We start from the raw sequence: 20,523 nt of genomic DNA on the forward strand, positions 1-20,523 counted from the left end.
GAATGAATGGAATTCCAAAATCTCTGTAGATGTTCACTGAAATAAAAAACAAAAACAAAAACAAAAACCCAAACAAAAAAAAAACAACCCACAGCAATAACTTTGAGCATGGTGCAGGACCAGGTGGTGCATTTTGTGTTATGGTAGAACCAACTCACAGTCACCTAACCAATGACAAGTAGCACCGATTAGGAGCTAAACTATGTCTCCTCAAAACACTGGATGGAGCAATAGTCCAATATCTATGGATGTAATCTCATTTAGAAAGTTTTGTTATGTTAATGCGGCCAAACCAATGTAGACTGTGTATAAAGCCAATTGCTTTTAAGACCTAAAAAGCAGGTGAGACACACAAGTGAGAAACAGGTGACACAAAGACTGTCAAAGAACCAACGTACAGAAAAGAGAAAAAGACCTAATACCAGAGCCTATGCAGAAAGAAAAACTTCCTTAAGAGCTGGTGCCTTAAACTCCGCTTTCTAGCCTTTAACCCTGCGGGAAAGTAGATTTCTATTCATTAAAGCAACTTACATGTGCTATTTATGTCATAGCAACAGTAAAAAACTAAGACACTCTTCCTAGTTCTAACCTGATAGTTTTCAACATTTATATGTCCAAATAAATGACATATTCCTCAACTAATAAAATCAACCCACTTAGATCTGATTTTAATCGTTAAGTAGAATAAAAACGTCACAAAAGCAAACTTATCATTCAAACTGGATCTTCTGGCATAATTAATATGAAAAACATAATAAGCTTTATGTTCTATAAATCCAACATCTTAAATCACTAGGAACATACCCTAAGAGTTTTGGAGATAAGAACAGACAAATTCTTAACATTTTCCTGAGAACTGTTGCAGTTAGGGACTGTTGGGTCAGAATCTGCTCATTGTCAGTTCTGAAGTGGGGCACCAGAGGCAGTAATTTCCATGAGGAGACTGCCTACCTCTGGAGCCGCCAGGGGATCCAAACACACGCTTTTGGTTTGGCAGTACAATTCCTTATCAAGCACGAAGCCACCAGAGATGTTTAAAAACAAAACAAAACAAAACCCCAAAACAACAATAATACAAGTACAAAATTAATTAAGTACAGTAGCTTATCAAACCTGTAAATTCTGGAGTGGTGTAGCTGGTATCTGCTGCTGGAAATGAGCAGGCTGGCTAGAAGGTGCTGACAACTGAGAAGCCGATCGAAAGTCATTCTGTACAACTGGAGTTCTAAAACTAGGAAAGAAATTATTTTAAAACATTAAAGTTTAGAAAATAAGACTGATTTAGATTACAAGAGGTTTTTTAAAAAAACTGCTAAAAACTCAAAAGATTCACACAGAATCCAAGTCAGTTTTCATTTCATATATTTATTTTACATATCACCGCCAACAATTTTATTCCATCTTCATATAAAAATTGGATGTTTTAAAATAAATGGTATTTAAAAATAGAGAGTTGGCAGGTTTTTTTTTTATAAGGACTGAGCCAAGGCAATGGCAACATGGTTGAGCACAGTTATTAGCAGGACATTTTCACAATGATGTTCTACAACAGTCTGCTAGAAATAGGAGAGACCAAAGTTGTTAGACTGTTGAGTTAAATCTGTACAGTTCACATTTGTGCTTTATTTTGTTCACTATTATGTACTCAACTCAAAACAGAATACTTTTGTACCACAAAGCTGTATGAAAACAATCTACTTTTATGTTCAATCTACTATTATGCTACTGTCGTTAACAATCAATCTCAACATATCCCAAGTAGAGTAAAATTAACTAATGTATAGCAGAACTATGTATATTAAATAGATAAGAAATAGGTTATATATCCACCAAGGCCAATTCTAATGAAAACAAAGATTAAATCATAAAAATGAGAAACAAAAACCAACAAAGAGAATTATCTTTAATTATGTTGAAAATATATTCAAATACTACCAGCAACTAAAGGTCACAATGTGTAGTAACCTTTCAATTTCTTTGAAATACCATCAATTTGTTTTTACGATAACACTTGTGTTTGTCAGTCAGCACAGACTATCCAATTTCTTTACTCACCTTTCATTTCTATTCATCCCAGGATTATGTATTCAACCAACCTCTTCTAGAAATTATTCCAGCTAACATTTTCTTTGCTATAAAATTTCTCTACCCTTTATCTGTTCTAAGAAAGCTAACTTAAAAATATGTATCATAGTAGTATGCTTTTGACAATGAAAAGATTATAAAGAAGCATAGCAGCCTTAGAGTATTTATAAACTATCACGACAGATTAGGGAGATTTGGTGGCCTAGAGGTAGAGTAGTGCTGCCAACACAAAGGCTTCAAATCCATCAGTTGCTCTGAGGGAAAAAGATGGGCAGTCTGCTCCTGTCTGACTTACAACCTCTAAAAACCCACTGGAGAGTCATCTATGAATTCCAGCAAGTAAGATCAAGGATAGATTAGACAACGAAAAAGCCCAACTTCACAACAATGCTTCTAACTATATACTACTGCAATTACCTTCCCCCTCTATTTTAAAGAGGAGAAAATGAGGAATTTAAAGTCATTAAGGGAACAAAGCAGGAGAACTACTTGACTTCAATAGCCGTTTTATTACCACTGTACCTGTACCCACCCTGCCTCCCCAAGTTAAGTGCCAAAAGTAATTACCAACTCATGTACTCATCCAAGGTATCGTTGCTTGGTGTGCTACAAAGAGATTTTGGATCAATCAGTTTGGGTGCTGATAATGGTGGTGTCTGTTTTGAAACAGGAAAGGCAGGTTGCTCAAAAGTGGTATGTTTCTGTTGAATCAAAATAAAAATACTATGAATTAGATTCTTTTTAGTATTCACCTGGCATAATTGTTTTATAAACAGTAAAAGCAAAAATAAAAACAGAAAAGTTAAAAGCATGGTAAAAAAAAACAGGTCATATGTGTAAGAGACAATGTTTTCGTATAGCTCTATTATGTCAAATCAATATCATCTACAGAAGGTACATGACATTGTCTTACTAATACAGGATGACTTTTCCCCTTTAAGAGCTATTGTTACCAAGTACTGAACGTTCATAATCTAAATAAAGAAATACACAATACTATCTCTGTATTCTTTTCCTTCCAGATTCTAGCAGTTAATAAACTACTTTCTGTATCTATGGATGTGCATATCATGAACACTCTATATAAGACAGGATCATATTTGGCCTTTCATAGAACATAAATTAATCTATATTATTCCTTTAGTATTGACGAGAAATACTGCACTGCATGTGTAAATTAATTTTACTTAATCATGCATCTACTTTTTGACAATTATGGATAATGCTATGAAAATCTGTATTAGGGTTTTTGTATGGCATGTTTTAAATTATTTTGGGTATATATCTAAGTGTGGAATTACTAAATCATAATTTGAGTTGTAATAAAAAACTTTTTACTTTTTCTGAGCATTGAACAATTCATATACATAGATTCATCCTAGTTTATGCAATGCTGTTGTAGTTGATTGCTGCCAAATCAAGTACGACTCATAGCAACCTTATGAACAAAAGACCTGAAACCTTTCTATAATTATCGCTGTTTCTCGGAGTTCATAGAGTTCCAGAGGTATGATGTTTAGGAAGTGGATGCCATTTCATGCAATATTCACACTATATTTTTTCCCCACTTAACTTTGTGTTTATGGTTTTTCTTCATCCCTGGGTAAAAGCTGTCTTTTTGCGCTCCTGGTTGATTGTTCTGAGTAATGTGTACTTTCCAGGTATAACAGCTCACCTTACAGGCTCAACGTTTGGGTAGAGGTTGAGTCATGGGGGTGAGTTAAGCTTAAAGAGTATCCAAGGGCGAGAGCCTCAGAGGTTCCACTTGTTTCTTTCCTGGTGGAAAGTAAGCTTAGTCTTCTATGACTCAGTTTCTTCCACATTTTCCTCCCATTCTCTTTGGACTTTACTGCGATCCCTTTTCAGAGCAATCAGCAGTGATGGCCAGGGTTCTTAGTTGCTTCTAAGTGGTTTTATCTTCCCACTTCTTTGTTCAGGATGGGGTGAGACCAATAGTTTAGATGGCCATGTACAAATTTTTTAAAGCCCCACTTGCCACTCATTAAACCAAGATGTAGAACACTGTCTTTATTCCTTGATGTCCTCTGAGACTAAAGCCCTAAGAACCCAAGTCATTCTTTCAAGATGTCTGGTTATAGCCAAGAAGTTTTCCAAACTCTGTAACTTGTATACTTTACTATGGTCAAGATATAGTTAGTGTGTGTGTGTGTATCCTTCATGTCAAATCCATGTATATATTCAAGAATTTAGTTCAATTGGATTAGTCATATGTAACAGCTTGCATGTCTATCTACACATAATAGGACCATATCCATGTGTTGCCATTAACTCTGTGCTACTCCCAGTGATTTCCTTTGTTTTGATCATTTTGTGTGGCCTACTCCTTATAATATATTGTCCATCCTTTCACCCAGAACAATTAATTTGTCCACTCTATTGTTAGTGATTTATCCTCCATTAACCTTAAACTAAGTTTCTTTCTATGTGTAAACCTTTTCTTTATTAAAATATATTTTCTTTTGTGTTTTACATTGCACTCAGCGTAATTTTTTTTTTCTGTTCAAGGAGGAACTAGCAGTTGGAGAGGGACGTCATGCTTGGGAGGGTGGAAGACAGTGCAGGAGAGAAAGACCCTCCATGAGATGGATTCAGCGACTGGTATAATGAAGGTAGGTATGTCAGAGACAGTAAGGTTGGGACAGGATAGAGCAGGTTTCAGGATTATTGTACATGAGGTTGCTATGAGTCGCAAGTGACTTGATGATGGCACACAACAACAACAACATTATGAAATGCTTGGTCAATTTATCATTTTTATTAATGCTGCACGGTATTCTGTTTACCACTGCATACCATAGTTTAATCCATTCATAAGCTTTAAGTACTTTCCATCCTTTAGCTATTGTGCCTGGATGAACATAGATGTGTACATATTTGTCTGTCTCACAGCTCTTATTTATCCAAGATATATACTGACATTGGTAGATTATATATTATTTTTATTTCCAACTTTTAAAGTGCCTTACCATTTTCCACAGCTGTTGCACTGCTGACCTTTGAAGAAATGCTAGTTAGTTTTGTCAAGTGACCAGCAACTTTTTAACAATATCATCAGCACTATATGGGAGTTCAAACATCATCACTCATACTTATGATTTTTCTTTCCAAGCATTGTATTCCAAATAGACACTATATAGTATCTCATTGTGGTAACAGAATTCCGGTGAAGAAGTCTGAAGAGAGTTGTACTGATAATCCACAAGCCCCAACTCTCTGGTGGTTCAAATGCATGATGAGCTTTGAAGGAGAAAGATAAGCAATCTCTTCTGTGCAATTTACACTCTTGGAAACCAAATGGAGGGTCATTCTATTCCAACTTGAAAGCAATGAATTTGAGGGTTTTTAAAATGACAAAAAGTTTTGAGCCCTTAATTTATAATGAGGGGGAAGAGACTTTTGTTCACTGTCATTCATGGTTCGACATGTAGGAATCTTTATCATCTACTACCTGTTATAAATGCCATTACTTAAGTTCTCAAAATGTGGGGCAGGAACCTTAAGGTTAGAGGCCTTTCAACAATTCTGAATGGGTAAAAGCATTTTCATGGTAAGACCAAAATTTGACTTTCTCATTTGCATTCTCTCTTCTAAGTACACAGCGGATTTACAAAATTAGTAGCATTTTGATGTTAACAAGGAAAAAAAGGAAATGTGCTAAAAGATATCTTAAATTACATGATAAAGGACTCATTTTCCTCAACAAATGAATAGTACAAAACAACAAAAACTAACCAATTAACAGAAACAGAAGGGCCATTCTGTTGGGTAAGAGACTTGCAATTTCACCCCAATGTAATGTAGGATATCTTGCTTACAATCCTAATTTGGACCATATTAATCATGATTATTGTGGCTGTGTTATAGTTTTAAAATGAGTCCATATGCTTCTCTGCTGACAGTGTACCAAGGTTTGTGAAAGGTTTGGCTTCATTTCTGTCTTTCTAGGGGTCTTTCCCCTTTTCTTTGTTTTTCACAACATACCTTTTACTAGTTATAACTCTGTTTGATTGGCTTGTTAAACCTTTTTCAGCTGGCTTGCTAAAATCCAAATCAAAACAAAAACAAACCAAAACAAAAACCACCAAAAAACCCAACAACAAAAGAGTACATACATGTTAGAGATTTACTATTTAAAATTCACAAGTGAAATGATAAAATATCTTCGATTTTTCTAAAAAATTGCTCCAGTACATAAAAGGGAAAAAAGTAATGGTGGGGGAGCCAAGCATAGAACAGATGGAATTTGAATGAGAAATGTTATTAAAATAATTTGTTTGGGAGCCTTGGTGGGGAGCAGCAAACCTTAGCAGGAAGCAATGAGCCTTCACGGGGAGCAGTAAGCCTCAGCAGGGAGCAGTGAGTCATGGTGGGACCCATCTGCTAGGAACAAGTAGGACAGCAGGAATTTGAGTAAGGTACTTAGTGGGGGGAATCACTGCGCATTGCTGGACCAACTGTGGGAATCCTGCACATTGCTGGACCAACTGTGGGAATTCTTTACCTTAAGCAGGTGGGAGAGACAGCTTGAGCTTGACTGGGTAGGTAGACCAATGGAAAACTGAGGTTTCCTGCTTTCTATTCAGGTTCCCATAGCACACACCCCACCCCCACCCACGTGGGTCTGGGTGTGTGTGCCCCCCCCATGCCCCGTGTGCGTTACCATGTGTGTCCATCCTACATGCATCAACACCTGCACCCACCCTATGTGCATCTGCACACACCTGCTCAAACTTCTGGAACAGTGACATCAGATCAAGAGCCAGCTATCATCTCAGGCATGAAAACCTCTACCACAGCAATGTCAAGAAAGAAGCAAACTACCTCCCACTTCCTACACAAGCCCACAAGCTATCACCGTCCCAAAATGACATAGTATCAATGTATTACCTGAAGCCAGAAAGTCTGATGGAACTTTCTGACACAGAATTTTAAAGAACAATGATTGAATATTTTCAATGGGTGAAAGACAAACTTGAAGAATTATAGGACACTACAAGCAAAAACCAGGAGAAGCTTAAAAAAACAATGCAGAACAATGCAGATAAAACAAATGAGGCACTAGAGGCACTGGAAAAACAAGAAACCATGATCCAAAATATGAGGTATACGCTTTCAGATGCTGCCAACATGATGGAGGGACACATGAACAGAGGTGAAGAGATGGAACATCATACTAGTGAAATAGTATATAGAATTGTAACTACTAATCTGCTAGAGCAAAAAGCAGAAACAAAACGGAAGGAAAAAGAAGAAAATCTAAGAATAATAACATGAGACCCCATCAAGAGAAATAACATGCACCTCATTGGAATCCCAGAACAGGAAGAAGCAAGTAAAGGCATTGAAAAAAGTCGTGGAATCCTTACGAGAAGAAAACTTCCCAGGCATAATAAAGAATGAGAGAATATATATTCAAGAAACTGAGTGAACACCACATAGAATAAACCTCAAAGGAAAAACACTGAGGCATATCATCATCAAATTTGCCAGAACATAAGATTAATTACCTATTTTTCAGCAGAAACCAAGCAAGAAAGATAGTGGAATGACATATATCGAATATTCAAAGAGCACAACTATCAACTAAAAATACTGTACCCAGTAAAACTGTCCATCAAATATGAAAGAGAGATCAAGATATTCCCAGAAAAACAGAACATAAAGGAGTTTGTAAAAACAAGACCAACATTGCAGAAAACACTGGGAGACATCCTTCTTAGAGAGGGACCACAGAAAGCAGGTTGGACCAATGTAACTAGCAACAACACCAAAAAAACTCAACAAAATGATAACAATAAAGCCTTGCCTCTCAATAATCACACTGAAAGTGAATGCTTTAAACACACCAATAAAGAGAAAAAGAGTAGCAGATTGGATAAAACCCCCAAATCCATCAATATGTTGTCTACAAGAGACACATATGAAAAATGAAGATAAAGAAAGACTAAAAAGAAAAGGGTGGAAAAAAATATATCAAGCAAATGGTAACCAGAAAAAAAGCAGGAGTAGCGATATTAATCTCTGATAAAATAAATTTCAATGAAAAATCATCACAAAGGACGAGGGTCACTACATAATGATTAAAGGGTGAATAGAATAAAAGCACGTAACAATAAAAAATATCTATGCACCAAATGAAAGACCTGAAAAATATATAAAACATTAACTGAAAAAGGAAACAGACAACACTACTATAGTAGTTGGAGACTTGAATACACCCCTTTCAAGAAAAGACAGAACTACCAGAAAAAACTCAACAAAGATGCTCAAGAATTAAACCACACAATAAATCAACTTATCGCATAGGTATTTATAACATAATGCACACCCAAAAAGCACAGTACATCATCTTCTCCAAAGTGCATAGAACCTTCTCCAGAAAAGATCACATTTTAGGTCACAAGGCAAGCATCAATAAATTAAAAAGCATAGAAATAATACAAAGTATCTCACAATATACAAAATTAGAAATTAATAACAAGAAGATAAAGGAGGAAAAAATCATACATTTGGAAGCTAAATAACACTTTGCTTGAACAGAAGTGGGTACTAGAAGAAATAAAAAATAAAAAAGTTTGTTGAAACAAATGACAATCAAAACATCACCTACCAAAACCTCTGGGAAACAGTCAAAGTAGTAATCAGAGGTGAATTTGTAGCAATTAGCAAACACATCAAAAGGCTGGAAAAAATAACTCTCTAATCCGAAACCTCCAACAAATTGAAAAAGAGTAACAAGAAAATCCGACAACCTCTAAAAAACCTGAAATTATAAAAATTAGAGCAGAAATAAATGAAATAGAAACATTAAAAAAATTGAAAGCTTCTTCGAAAAGGTCAGTAAAATCGACAAACCACTAGCAGAACAAAGGAAAAGACAAAAATAATCCGAATAAGAGATGAAAAAGGCAACATCACAATAGAATCAACTAAATAAAAAGGTTAACATTAGAATATTGGGAAAAACTATACTCAAACAAATATGAAAACCTAGAGGAAATGGACAAATACTTAAAAATTCACAACCTACCAAACTGAAATTAAACAACCGAACAGACCCACAACAAAAGAAGAAATTGAAAAGGTAATAAAACAACTTCCAGCCCAAACCAGCTCTGGATCAGATGGTTTTACAAGTGAATTTTATCAAAAATATAGAAAAGAACTGTCACCTATTCTACATAAACTATTTTAGAAAACACAAAAAGATGGAATTCTCCCAGACCCATTCTATGAAGCAAACATATCCTAGACTCCAAAGCCAGGTAAGATACCACCAAAATAGAAAACTATATAGGCCAATATCTCTCATGAACATAGATGCAAAAATCCTGACTAAAATCCTGGCCAATAGAATAAAATGATACATCAAATAAATAATTCACCATGACCAAGCAGGATTCATAACAGGTATGCAAGGATGGTTCAACTTAAAAAAAACAATCAATGTCATTCATCACATTACCAAAGCAAAGAACAAGAACCACATGATCCTATCAATTGATGTAAAAAAAGGCCTTTGACAAAATCCAAGACCCTTTCCTGATTAAAACACTCAACAAAATAGGATTAGAGGGGAATTTCTTTAACATAATAAAAAGTATATACACAAACCCAAAAGCCAACATTGTTCTCAATGGAGAGAGAGTAAAGGCATTCCCTTTGAGAACAGGAACTAAGCAAGCATGACCTCTATAACCTATTCAATACTGTATTAGAAGTCTTAGGGATAGCTATAACAGAAGGAAATAAGAGGTATCCAAATTGGTAAAGAGGAGTTAAAATTATCTCTATATGCAGATGATATGATAGTATACCTAGAAAACCCTAAAGACTCAGCAAGAAAACTACTGGACATAGTTGACCAGTTGAGCAAAACCAACATACAAAATCAATTGGATTTCTCTACAGTAACAAAGAGAATATAGAACTGGAGCTAAGAAAAACAATACCCTTCACAATAGCTAATCACAAGATTAAATACTTGAGAGTAAATCTAACCAAGAGCACAAGGGACTTTGTTGTTGTCAGGTGCCCTCGAGTCACAGACAACTCATAGCCACCCTATGAACAAAAGGCCTGAGCACTGTTTGTACATAGTTTCCAGAGGCAAGTCATTTTGGAAATGGAAAATTACGAAACATTACTACAAGAAACAAAAAGATACCTGGAGAAGTGGAAGAATATCCTTTACTCATGGATAGGAAAACTCAATATTGTGAAAATGGCAATAATACCAAAGGCAATTTACACATTCAATGCAATCTCAATACAAATGCCAATTCCATTCTTCAATGAGATGAGAAAGGCAATCTCCAATTTCATTTGGAATGGAAAGAGGACCCCCAAATAAGCAAAGCACTCCTTAAAAAGAGAAGCAAGGTAGCAGGCATCTCACTCCCTGATTTCAAATTCTACTACACAGCCATGGCGGTCAAGACAGCATGGTACTGGCACAATGACAAACACATAGATCAATGGAATAGAATTCAGGATCCAGTAATCAGCCCATCTACCTGTGTTGAACTGATTTTTGACAAGGAGATGAAATCAGTTAAGTGGGGAAATGACAGCCTTTTTAACAAATTGTGCTGGCAAAAATGGAAAATTATCCGTAGAAAACTCAAGGAAGATCCAGACCTCTCTCCATACACAAAAACCAACTCAAAGTGGATCATGGATATAGGACTAAAACCAAGGACTATATATTTCATTAAAGAAAATCTTTGGAGAACTGTAGAAGTCCTAATCCACAACAGAAACAGTCTTCCAAGAATCCTGAAAAATCTACAACCAGGACAGGATAAAATAGATGAATGGGACCTTCTAAGCATCAAATCCTTATGCACATCCAAAAATGTCTCCAACCAGGCAAAAAGGGAAGCCACAGACTGGGAAAAAGTATTTGGTAATGACACATCAGATAATGGACTTATATGTAGAATTTGTAAAACACTCAAGCACCACAACAAGATAAAGGTAAGCAACCCAACTGAAAAACGTGCACAGATTATGAACAGACACTTCACCAAAGAAGACATTCAGATGGCAAACAAACACACGAAGAAATGTTCAAAATCCCTAGCTCTAAGAGAGTTGCAAATCAAAACAACTATGAGCTATCATCTCACCCCAGTAAGAATAGCAAAATTTAACAGAACAACAAACAAAAAAATGCTGGTGAGGTTGTGGAGATACTGGAACTCTTATTCACTTGTTGGGAGTGTAAACTGGTGGAACCACTATGGAAGGCTATATGGTACTTTCTCAAAAATTTGCAAATAGAAATACCTTTTGACTCAGCAATTCCACTATTGGTAATATACCCTAAAGAACCCATAACTGACACCCAAGCAGATATATGCACACCCATGTTTATTGCGGCTTTGTTCACAATAGCTAAGAGCTGGAAACAACCCAAGTGCCCATCAACAAAGCTCCAATACATTCATTCACACAATGGAATACTATGCTGCATTGAAAAACAAGGAACTCATGAAATATTATACAAGATGGGTGTCCCTGGAGGACATTATGCTGAGTGAAATATCTCAGTCACAAAAGGACAAATACTGCATAGTGCCACTGCTGTAAATCAGGACTGACATCGGAGTTTGGGGGGAAGTAAGAGAGGCTAAATAATGTATACTGCATTGAACTGTTTAGGAGGAATATATGATTAGGTATTATTGTCATGACAAGAATCCAGAATGAAAGCTGCATAGTGGAGTGGACTGAAGGGCAGGGGGCATTGTGTAACAATGAAATAATTTTTATTCTTTTTTTACTTTTCAAAGAAAAAGCATACTGTGTGAAACAATGAATGAATGGAAATCCAAAGTCTCTGTAAACTTTCATTAAAAGAAAAAAGAAAAATATAATGTTGGGAAGATCCAGAATAGCAACAGAAAGTTGGTAGTTATAGAAGCACGGTGATAGAATCAGAGCGGCTTATTATACCTTGTGTATGACTGAAAATGTCCATAATAAAAAGAAATCAATTTCCTCTCTCCCATAGACATGTGCAAAAAAACTATAATGATTCTTCTCATTATATTATTTTTAAAAAACTTACTTTTCATAAATCTCATGGGATAAATACATTACAATTTTTAAGAAGTAAACAATTTCAGTATCTTCAGATACAAGAACTACAAATACAATGTTGAGTACTAATACAAAAGGTCTTAGAGGACCTCTGTAACATGCAATAGTATAAAGGGTCCCACAGGAAAAAAAAATATTTGAGAACTCTTAAATTTAAAAAAAAAGGCCTTTGCCATCCTTGTAACAAAAGCACTTAGAAGAAATAGTGAGCAAGAGATGGTCATAGGTTAGGTACAACACCTTGACAGTTTTCTACATTATTTCTTTCTGAAATGTCTCCTAGTTACTGTCAAACTGTTATAGACACACACATTGCTGAAATGGTCACCCAAGATGGAAAGGTGCAGTGTGACTCCTCGATTAAGAGTGCCTAGGAAGCAGGACTGGCTATGTATTTCTCTAAAATAACAGGCCTTTTAAAACCTTAGGAACAACAAAGAAAAGCAGGTAGGTATAATTGCTGAGTAGAAACAGAGTTCAGATGAAAAGCCACTCAATTATAAGTAGAAACAGTTGCAAACAACCATTAATAATTGAAACATGTAAATATAGGCAAACTGATAGTTGTAAAAAATAAAATGGAATGCATGAAACGCAACATTCTAAGCATTAGTGAAATGGAATGGACTGACATGGGCCACTCTGAATCAAATGATCTATTATGCTGAGAGCGAAAAACTGAGGAAGGATGGTTTGCATTCATAATTAAAAGGGCAATTTCAAAGACTATTTTAAAGTACAATACCATCAGTGATAACATACTATCCTTTTGTATATAAAGAAGACCTGCTAATTCAACTATTCTTAAATATATGCACCAACTACTAAAGCCAAAGAGGAAAAAATTGAGGATTTCTACCAACATTTGCAGTCCAAAATTGATCAAACATGCAATCAAGATGCATTAGTTATTATGGGGGTTTGGAATGTAAAATATGGAAACAAAATGGAATGGTAATAGTAAAGTATGGATTTAGTGGAAGAACTGAGGTCATAGAGTGAATAACTGAATTTGGTATGTTCATGATTTATTCATAACAAAACTTTTAAAAAACATAAAAGGTGAGTTTACATATGGACAAAATGTACAAAAATAAGACTGATTACGTCTGTGGAAAAATCATTGGAGAAGTTCAATATTAGAAGTCAGGACCAACTTAGGTGTTGATTGTAGAAGAGGCCACCTATTATTACTCATATGCAAGTTCAAAATGAAACTAAGGAAGATTTAAAAAATCCATAAGAACAAACATAATTCTGAGGCATAGAATACCAATGATCAAAGACCAGAGGAGCTGTGGAATGAAATAAAGGAAATCATTCATGAAGAGAGCAAAAGGTCATTCAAAAAACAGAGAAGAAAAAGCCAAAAGGGATGTAAGAAGAAACTATGAAAATTATCTTTGAGGGTCCAGAAGCCAAACCAAAGCAAAGAGATGATGAAGTAAAGGAGCTGAACAGAAGATATCATGGGGCAGCTTGAGAAGATAAAGCAAGTGATTATAATGAAATGTGCAAAGAGCTAGAGTCAAAATATAAAAAAGGAAGAGCTGCCTCAGCATTTCTCAAGCCAAAAGAACTGAAAAATAAATTTAAGTTTTGAGTTGCAATACTCAAGAGATGCCATGGTCAGAGTACTCAATAATCCAGGAAACATCAAAAAGATGGAGGTAGGGTTCATGTGCCTTGTCTGAGGCCAAACACCTGCACTTGGCAGCAATTTCGGGTAGGGGTTCCTGCCCCATACCAGTGGCCCTCTCCTTGGTCCAGGTATACTGAGAGCTTGTGCTCCCCCAGGATGGAACTCTGTGGTCCCCCACCCACCTGGACCTATTGTGGAGAGAAGACTTGGCTCTGGCTTCTGCTAAGCATTTCCTTACACAGCTCCAATGACCACTGCACAGTTGAGAAGCTGAAGCCCGGTGAGGGGAAGGAACCAACCTAGAACAAACATAGTGGCTGGACCTCACAGGGTAAGAATTTTTCTAGCTCTTCAAACAGGGCTCACGTCCCTGGGCTGCAGTTTGCTTTGGCAATGAGAGCTCCTGCCAAGGGGGGATGGCTGTGTTCTCCCTCCATCTGAGAGGCTGCCTGTCCTCTTGGCATGCCCACCTGGATCCACTGGCACCTCCAGAATGTGCTCCAGATGCAAGTGGGACATCCCTTCAGAAAACACCTCTGCTCCACATGAAGATTCACCTCTGAAAGTTGGTTTTCACCCCCCACAAAAGCCCTGTAACCACTATCCAGCTAACGGTTCAGCCAGGGTTCTGGAAGCTTCCCATGCCTGGACCCATATCACAGCCTCCACAGTGTATCAGACACGTCAATCTTCAGACTCTTCAGCCACTGACAACCAGGTCTCCTGGCTGTTGGTACAAATGATGTTGACTGTGGATCCAAGCAAGATGAAATCATTATCAATTTCCATCTTTTCTCTATCTACCATGATTATTGCCTATCTGATCCACATTGAGTTGATTTTTGTGTGTACTGTGAGATGTGGATCCTGTTCCAGTTTTATGCAGGGATTCTCATCTATAATAAGCCCTAAAATGCAGCAAAGAAAGGACCATAAGGAACATTCAGCATGTGAACTGCCCAGTTCCAGTCTGGAGATGAGATGCAGAGACAAAGCTTGTTTAAGGATTCCCTGGGTCAGCAGTCCCAGCGTGTTACAGACTTCTAAGTGAGGCTGGCCAAAATGAAGTCTGGCATGGTGCTTGGCCATGTGAGAGTAGAATGAACCATGTCCACCTCAGGGATGCTGCTCCTGCTGATGATCTCGTCACTGCTGCAGCCAACATCATTGTGGTTGTTGTTGAAAGATCTTCAAAGACATGCTAAAGGAGGCAAAATCTGTATCGTAAACATGATCCTTTCCTCCTGAACGCAGCCACCACCTGCCTGGGGAAGTAGCTAAATATCTTCGCAGATGACTCACTTTGCCTCTGAATTCTAAAAGTGCATGACAAGGTATTCAGAAGTCATGGGCCAGGAACCCTGTGATGGAGTCAATATACAAAAAGATGAAGAAGTTCTCCCAGAAGCTGGTGGTGCTTCTCAGAAAGTCCACTTCTCACCTGAACTAGGCTTTATCTGGCAACCCAGAAGTATGACACCAGACCATCTAGCCAGATTTCTGGAAGCCTCCCCATACTTTGACCTATATTAAGGGCACAATTATCTCCAATGTAACAGCCTCCCCAGAACCCATAAAGTAGAACATCAGGCAGGAATTAATATGCCTTATAAAGTGGTATCATGCTTGGAAAGGTGGAAGGTCAGCTAAAGAGAAAGATGCACAATGAGATGTCTTGACACAATGACTGCAGCAACGGGCTCAAGTATATCAGATATGGTAAGGATAGCACAGGATAGAACCAGATTAAGATATGTGTTTTTTGCTCTGTTTTATTTTTTTAAATTGGCCAATAAGTGTGTTTTATTCTCAATGTAACAAAGTAATACTTCAGCTTTAGTTAAAACTGTTACTGTTAAGACATAAACATGATACAAAGAATGATTTTTGTCACATAGACAATTTTCCATTTAGTTAAGTCAACTGTATGCAGCTGCCTCACTAGGAATTGAAAGATCTACCTAACTGGCTGGGCTTAAGACTCCTTGCAGTAGCTTTAGATAGTGAATATGCTTGACAACTGTCTCCTTTTCCTGTTGTGTGAAGCAGCTCTGCACATCTTCTCCACCCAGTTATGTGCTCTTGTTTCTTTCTACGTGTCATATTTTGCAGACATAGGATAGTCCAGACGATTCTTTACTTCCTTGTACACTTAATGTAGCAGTTCCCAGTATTTAACTTTCATGGCCACAGCAATGTTTTTCCTTTGAAAATGGGAATGGAATTTCTGAACCAGTGCCTGCTGTGCCTTTTCTGAATCAATTGCATCTTGGATGTATTTTATGGAAGTCAGCTTCACCTTTTAGTTGTCCAATTTTTTGCTCATTAAGTGTATTAGCACCAACTGTTCAACAGAGGTACCATTTTTTTCAACCACATAGATGAGTAACCCGACTGTTGCTATGGTGGAGAAGGTTTCTGGTGTGACCACATATATTTCTTTGGATAGAAAACACAAGGTAAGCCCAGTTCCTCTGAAACCAGTGTTAGGATAAAGAAACTGGAAGAATTCCTCAGGGAACTTTTCTTCTATGCTCAGGAAGAGGTGGAGGCAAGGCAAGACTTGGCTGTCCTTTGTGAAAGATCTTTGTGGCTTTCAATACCCCTGGGCCTAGGAGGGCTATGTTCTTCAGAGAAGGGCCGGGCTGCTACAGTGGCAGCAGAAAGCACCATGTGGAATAGCATGATCATGTTATTCATATGATTGCTGTAAGTTGTACTGGACGTGAGGACACCTAGTAACAACAACGTTTCCGGTTTTATTCATGAGGATGACGACAACAAATTGTTAAATGCGTTGTTATAGCACTTGATTAATTTGAGAGTCAGCATTAATTTTTTCTGTTAAACAGCATAAACAATTTAGGCACTGCCAGACATTAATCTCCATTTTAACTTCTCAATTCTGTGGTTGTATATAAGCAGCAACATTGTTAGGTGCCCTAAGATTGGTTCCCATCCACAGTGACCATACAAACAATAGAACAAAACCCTGCTTGAGCATGGACCATCCCTACAACACAATCTGCTGTGCACAGTCCATTGTTCGAGTCACTGTGTCATCACTCTTGCTGAGAAGTTCTTTTCTGCTGAAACCTCTTCTTTACCAACCATGACTTTCTCTTAGACTGGTCCCTCCTTGATAATATGCCCAAAACATGTGAAACGGAGTCTCATGAATCTTGCATCTAAGACATGCTCTGGCTGTACTTTTTTCAAAGCAGATTTGTTCACTGGCAGTCCATGTTGTTGCTGTTATATTCTGTCAAGTCGGGTATAACTCATAGCGATCCTATGAACAACAGATCTGAAGCCTGCCCTATGCTATGCCATTCCGAGACTGGGAGTCCGTTTTATATTAAAAACTTGTCCCAATAGCAAAATACAAAGGCATAAAGTTTTCTTATTCAATGACCAACCTTCAGATAGATATGAAACAATACTATGGCTTGGGTTAGGTGTAATTCAGTCTTTAAAGGGACACCTCACTCTTAAAACAATTTAAAGAGGTTCTTGGCAGCAGATTTGCCAAGCAATTTACTCCCATATGATTTATAGCCAAAGCCAATTCAACAGCACATAACAAAAACATGGTGTTGTATTTCTTTACTGCTGCTACAATAGGTGAGGATTGTGCCTTGAGGGAATCAATTCTTTGACAACAGCTATCTTTCCCCATTTTTATTATGTTCTTGTTTACTGGCTCAGAAATTTTATATTGATTAACAGTCTCTAAACTTTCCCAATAAAATGCAGCAACAGAAAATAAGTAAACAAAAGACCACAGCTATTGCTAAACATAATGCAGTGGACTACATTTGGCCCACAAGCTGCAGTTTGCCAACCCCTAGTATGCATAGATTGCTGTTAAGTTGGAACTGACTCATAACTGACTTTGCAGTGTATCCTCAGAGGACATAAATTGCATGAAAGGACACTGCCTATCTTTCTCTCATGGAGCTACTGGTTGCTTTTAATTGCTCAGCTCTAAGTTGGCAGTTGGCCGGAGGGTAGAAGAGATCTATATTTGCTCCCACCCCAAAGAAGGGTGACCCAACAGAGTGTGGAAACTATAGAACAGTATCACTGATTTCACATGAAAGCAAGAGTCTACTCAAGATTATCCAAAAACGACAGAGAACAACACATCAGCAGAGAACTGCGAGAAGTCCAGGCTGGGTTCAGAAGGGGTCGTGGTACTAGGGATATTGTAGCTAATGTTAGATGGATGTTGGCTGAAATAAGGGAATACCAGAGGAATGTATATCTGTGTTTCACTGACTATAAAAAGGCGTTTGACTGTATGAACTGTAACAAACTGTTGCTGACTCTGAGAAGAATGGGAATACCAGAACACATGATCGTGCTAATAAGAAAGCTATACTTGGACCAAGAAGCAGCCGTCAGAACAGAACAAGGAAACAGTGCCTGGTTCAAAATTGGGAAGGGCGTATACCAGGGATGTGTCCTGTCTCCATACCTTTTCAACCTGTATGCAAAAAAGATTATCCTGGAGGCTGGGCTCTATGAGGAGAAATGTGGGGTCAGGATTGGTGGAAGATCTATCAACAATCTATGATATACAGATGACACAACCCTGCTTGCTGCAAGTGAGGAGGACCTGAAGTGCTTGCTTCAGAGGGTCAAGGATTGCAGCCTCTAATATGGACTGAGGCTCAATGTCAAGAAGACAAAGATCCTCACCACTGTACCAAATGGCAGCATCAGGATGGATGGTGAAGAGACTGAGATTGTTCACAGCTTTAGTTTGCTTGGCTCCACAGTCAACACTCTTGGCACCAGTAGCCAGGAAATTAAAAGACGTATTGCCATGGGAAAGTCTGATGTTAGGGACCACTCCAAAGTACTGAAGAGCAATGGTGTGTCTCTAGAGACTAAGGTGTGTCTGATACAGGCGATGGTCTTTGCAATCACTTGTTATGCATCACAGAGTTGGAAAATGACTAAGGAGGATAGAAGGAGAATTGATGCCTTTGAGCTGTAGAAGAGTATTGAAGGTACCATGACTGCCAGGTAATCAAACAGATTTATCCTGGAAAGGGTCAAACCAGGCAGCTCCTTGGAGGCAAGGATTCTGAGGCTCCATCTAACATACTTTGGACATGGTGTAAGGAGGGACCGGTCCTTGGAGAGGGACATCATGCTTGGGAGGGTGGAGGGACAGCGCAGGAGGGGATAGCCCTCTATGATGTGGCTTGATTCATTTACTGGGGTAATCAGGACAGTTGTATTGGAGACAGTGCAATTGGTACAGCACAGAGCAGAGTTTAGGGCTGTTGTACATAGGGTCGCTATGAGTAGCAAGCAACTCAACGGCACATAACAACAACAGGTTGGCAGTGCAACTCCTTATATACTAGGTCACCAGAGGTTCTTAGTAACCCAGAAACATTTTTAAATATATAAAGGAAAATGGCTTGACATAACTCTTATTAAACCTATGATTATTACAGATTGTCCTTTTGTATTAGGTCCTTTCAAAATTAAATAAGGTATAAATTAAGGTTCATTTAATAAAAGAAAAAATACTCAATATGACCATTATACTTTAGAAGTAACCTAGAAACAAGAAGAATGTTACACATGAAGGGAATGAACTTACCTCTGTATCCACCTTTCTGTTTATCTCTGGAATCTGACACTGACTAGAAGCTGCAGCAAGATTTCTACTTAAGCCTTCTGGCTTTCTCTTAGATTTCCACTGTTTCTGGGCACTTTCTGGAACCTTTAGTTCATGCAACTCTTTTGATTCTGAAATTATATTTATTACTGTTATTAAAAAGGAAGAACTACATTTGAGAACAAAAAGTTTTCAAAAAGAAGCATAAACAATAGAACATGTTACAAGCCCCTCTAAAAACAAAGAAAACAAAAAGCTTCAGGAAAAAGGCTGAAAATTTGCCTTAAGCCGATTTTATAATTCTTCAATATAGAGACCTTCCTAAATTCTCATTCAGACCTTTGTTAGAACACAAATCTTGATTGATATGTTTGCAGACTGTACCAGTAAATAAGTTTCAAAGCAAAAATTCTATAATATTTTCCTTTTCACATTACATCTGTGCCCCATTATGCTTAGTTTTTTATTACGGTAAAGTTATCTTTTTAAAATTATTTCTTCCTGTAGTTTAAGCATGAGGAACTGAAAAACAAATTCAAACCTTGAGTTGCTATCATCAAGGAAGCTTTAGGAAGAATATTAAATGATCCAGGAAGTAGTAAAAGAAGATGGAAAGAATATACTGAGTCACTGTATCAATAGGAATTGGCAGACACAGAAGAATTTCATGAAACAACATATGAGCAAGAGCCTATGGTGATGAAGGAAGAAGTTCAGGCTGATTTGAAGCAAATGGCCAAAAATAAGTCCCCAGGAATAGATGTTATACCAATTGACATATTTCAGCTAAAACATGCTGCCCTGGATGTGCTCACCAAAATGTGCCAATAAATTTGGAAAACAACCATTTGGCCAACTGACTGCAAGAGATCTATATTTGTTGCCATCCGAACAGAGTGTGGAAACTATAGAACAGTACCACTGATTTCACATGGAAGCATGATTCTACTGAAGATTATCCAAAAACGATTGGAACAGCACATCAGCAGAGAACTGCCAGAAGTCCAGGCTGGGTTTAGAAGGGGTC

General features: G+C 37.5%; 1 protein-coding gene across 2 annotated transcripts in view; it reads right to left on the reverse strand.

The window, feature by feature from the left end:
* Positions 1 to 20,523, reverse strand: part of TTK (TTK protein kinase) — an 83,573-nt gene that overhangs the window by 14,498 nt on the left and 48,552 nt on the right. Inside the window, exons 10-13 of one of the 2 annotated variants that reach the window (XM_006898431.1) lie at positions 19,479 to 19,627; positions 13,000 to 13,002; positions 2,653 to 2,786; positions 1,114 to 1,231 (exon numbers count right to left, since the gene is read on the reverse strand). In XM_006898431.1, coding sequence (XP_006898493.1) covers positions 1,114 to 1,231; positions 2,653 to 2,786; positions 13,000 to 13,002; positions 19,479 to 19,627 — 404 coding nt within the window. The remainder of the gene's footprint in view (positions 1 to 1,113; positions 1,232 to 2,652; positions 2,787 to 12,999; positions 13,003 to 19,478; positions 19,628 to 20,523) is intronic. The other variant, XM_006898430.1, reaches the window with a different exon arrangement.

The sequence above is a fragment of the Elephantulus edwardii genome, unplaced genomic scaffold, assembly GCF_000299155.1.
Source record: "Elephantulus edwardii isolate Elephantulus edwardi_28Jun2011 unplaced genomic scaffold, EleEdw1.0 scaffold00229, whole genome shotgun sequence".
Taxonomy (NCBI): Eukaryota; Metazoa; Chordata; class Mammalia; order Macroscelidea; family Macroscelididae; genus Elephantulus; species Elephantulus edwardii.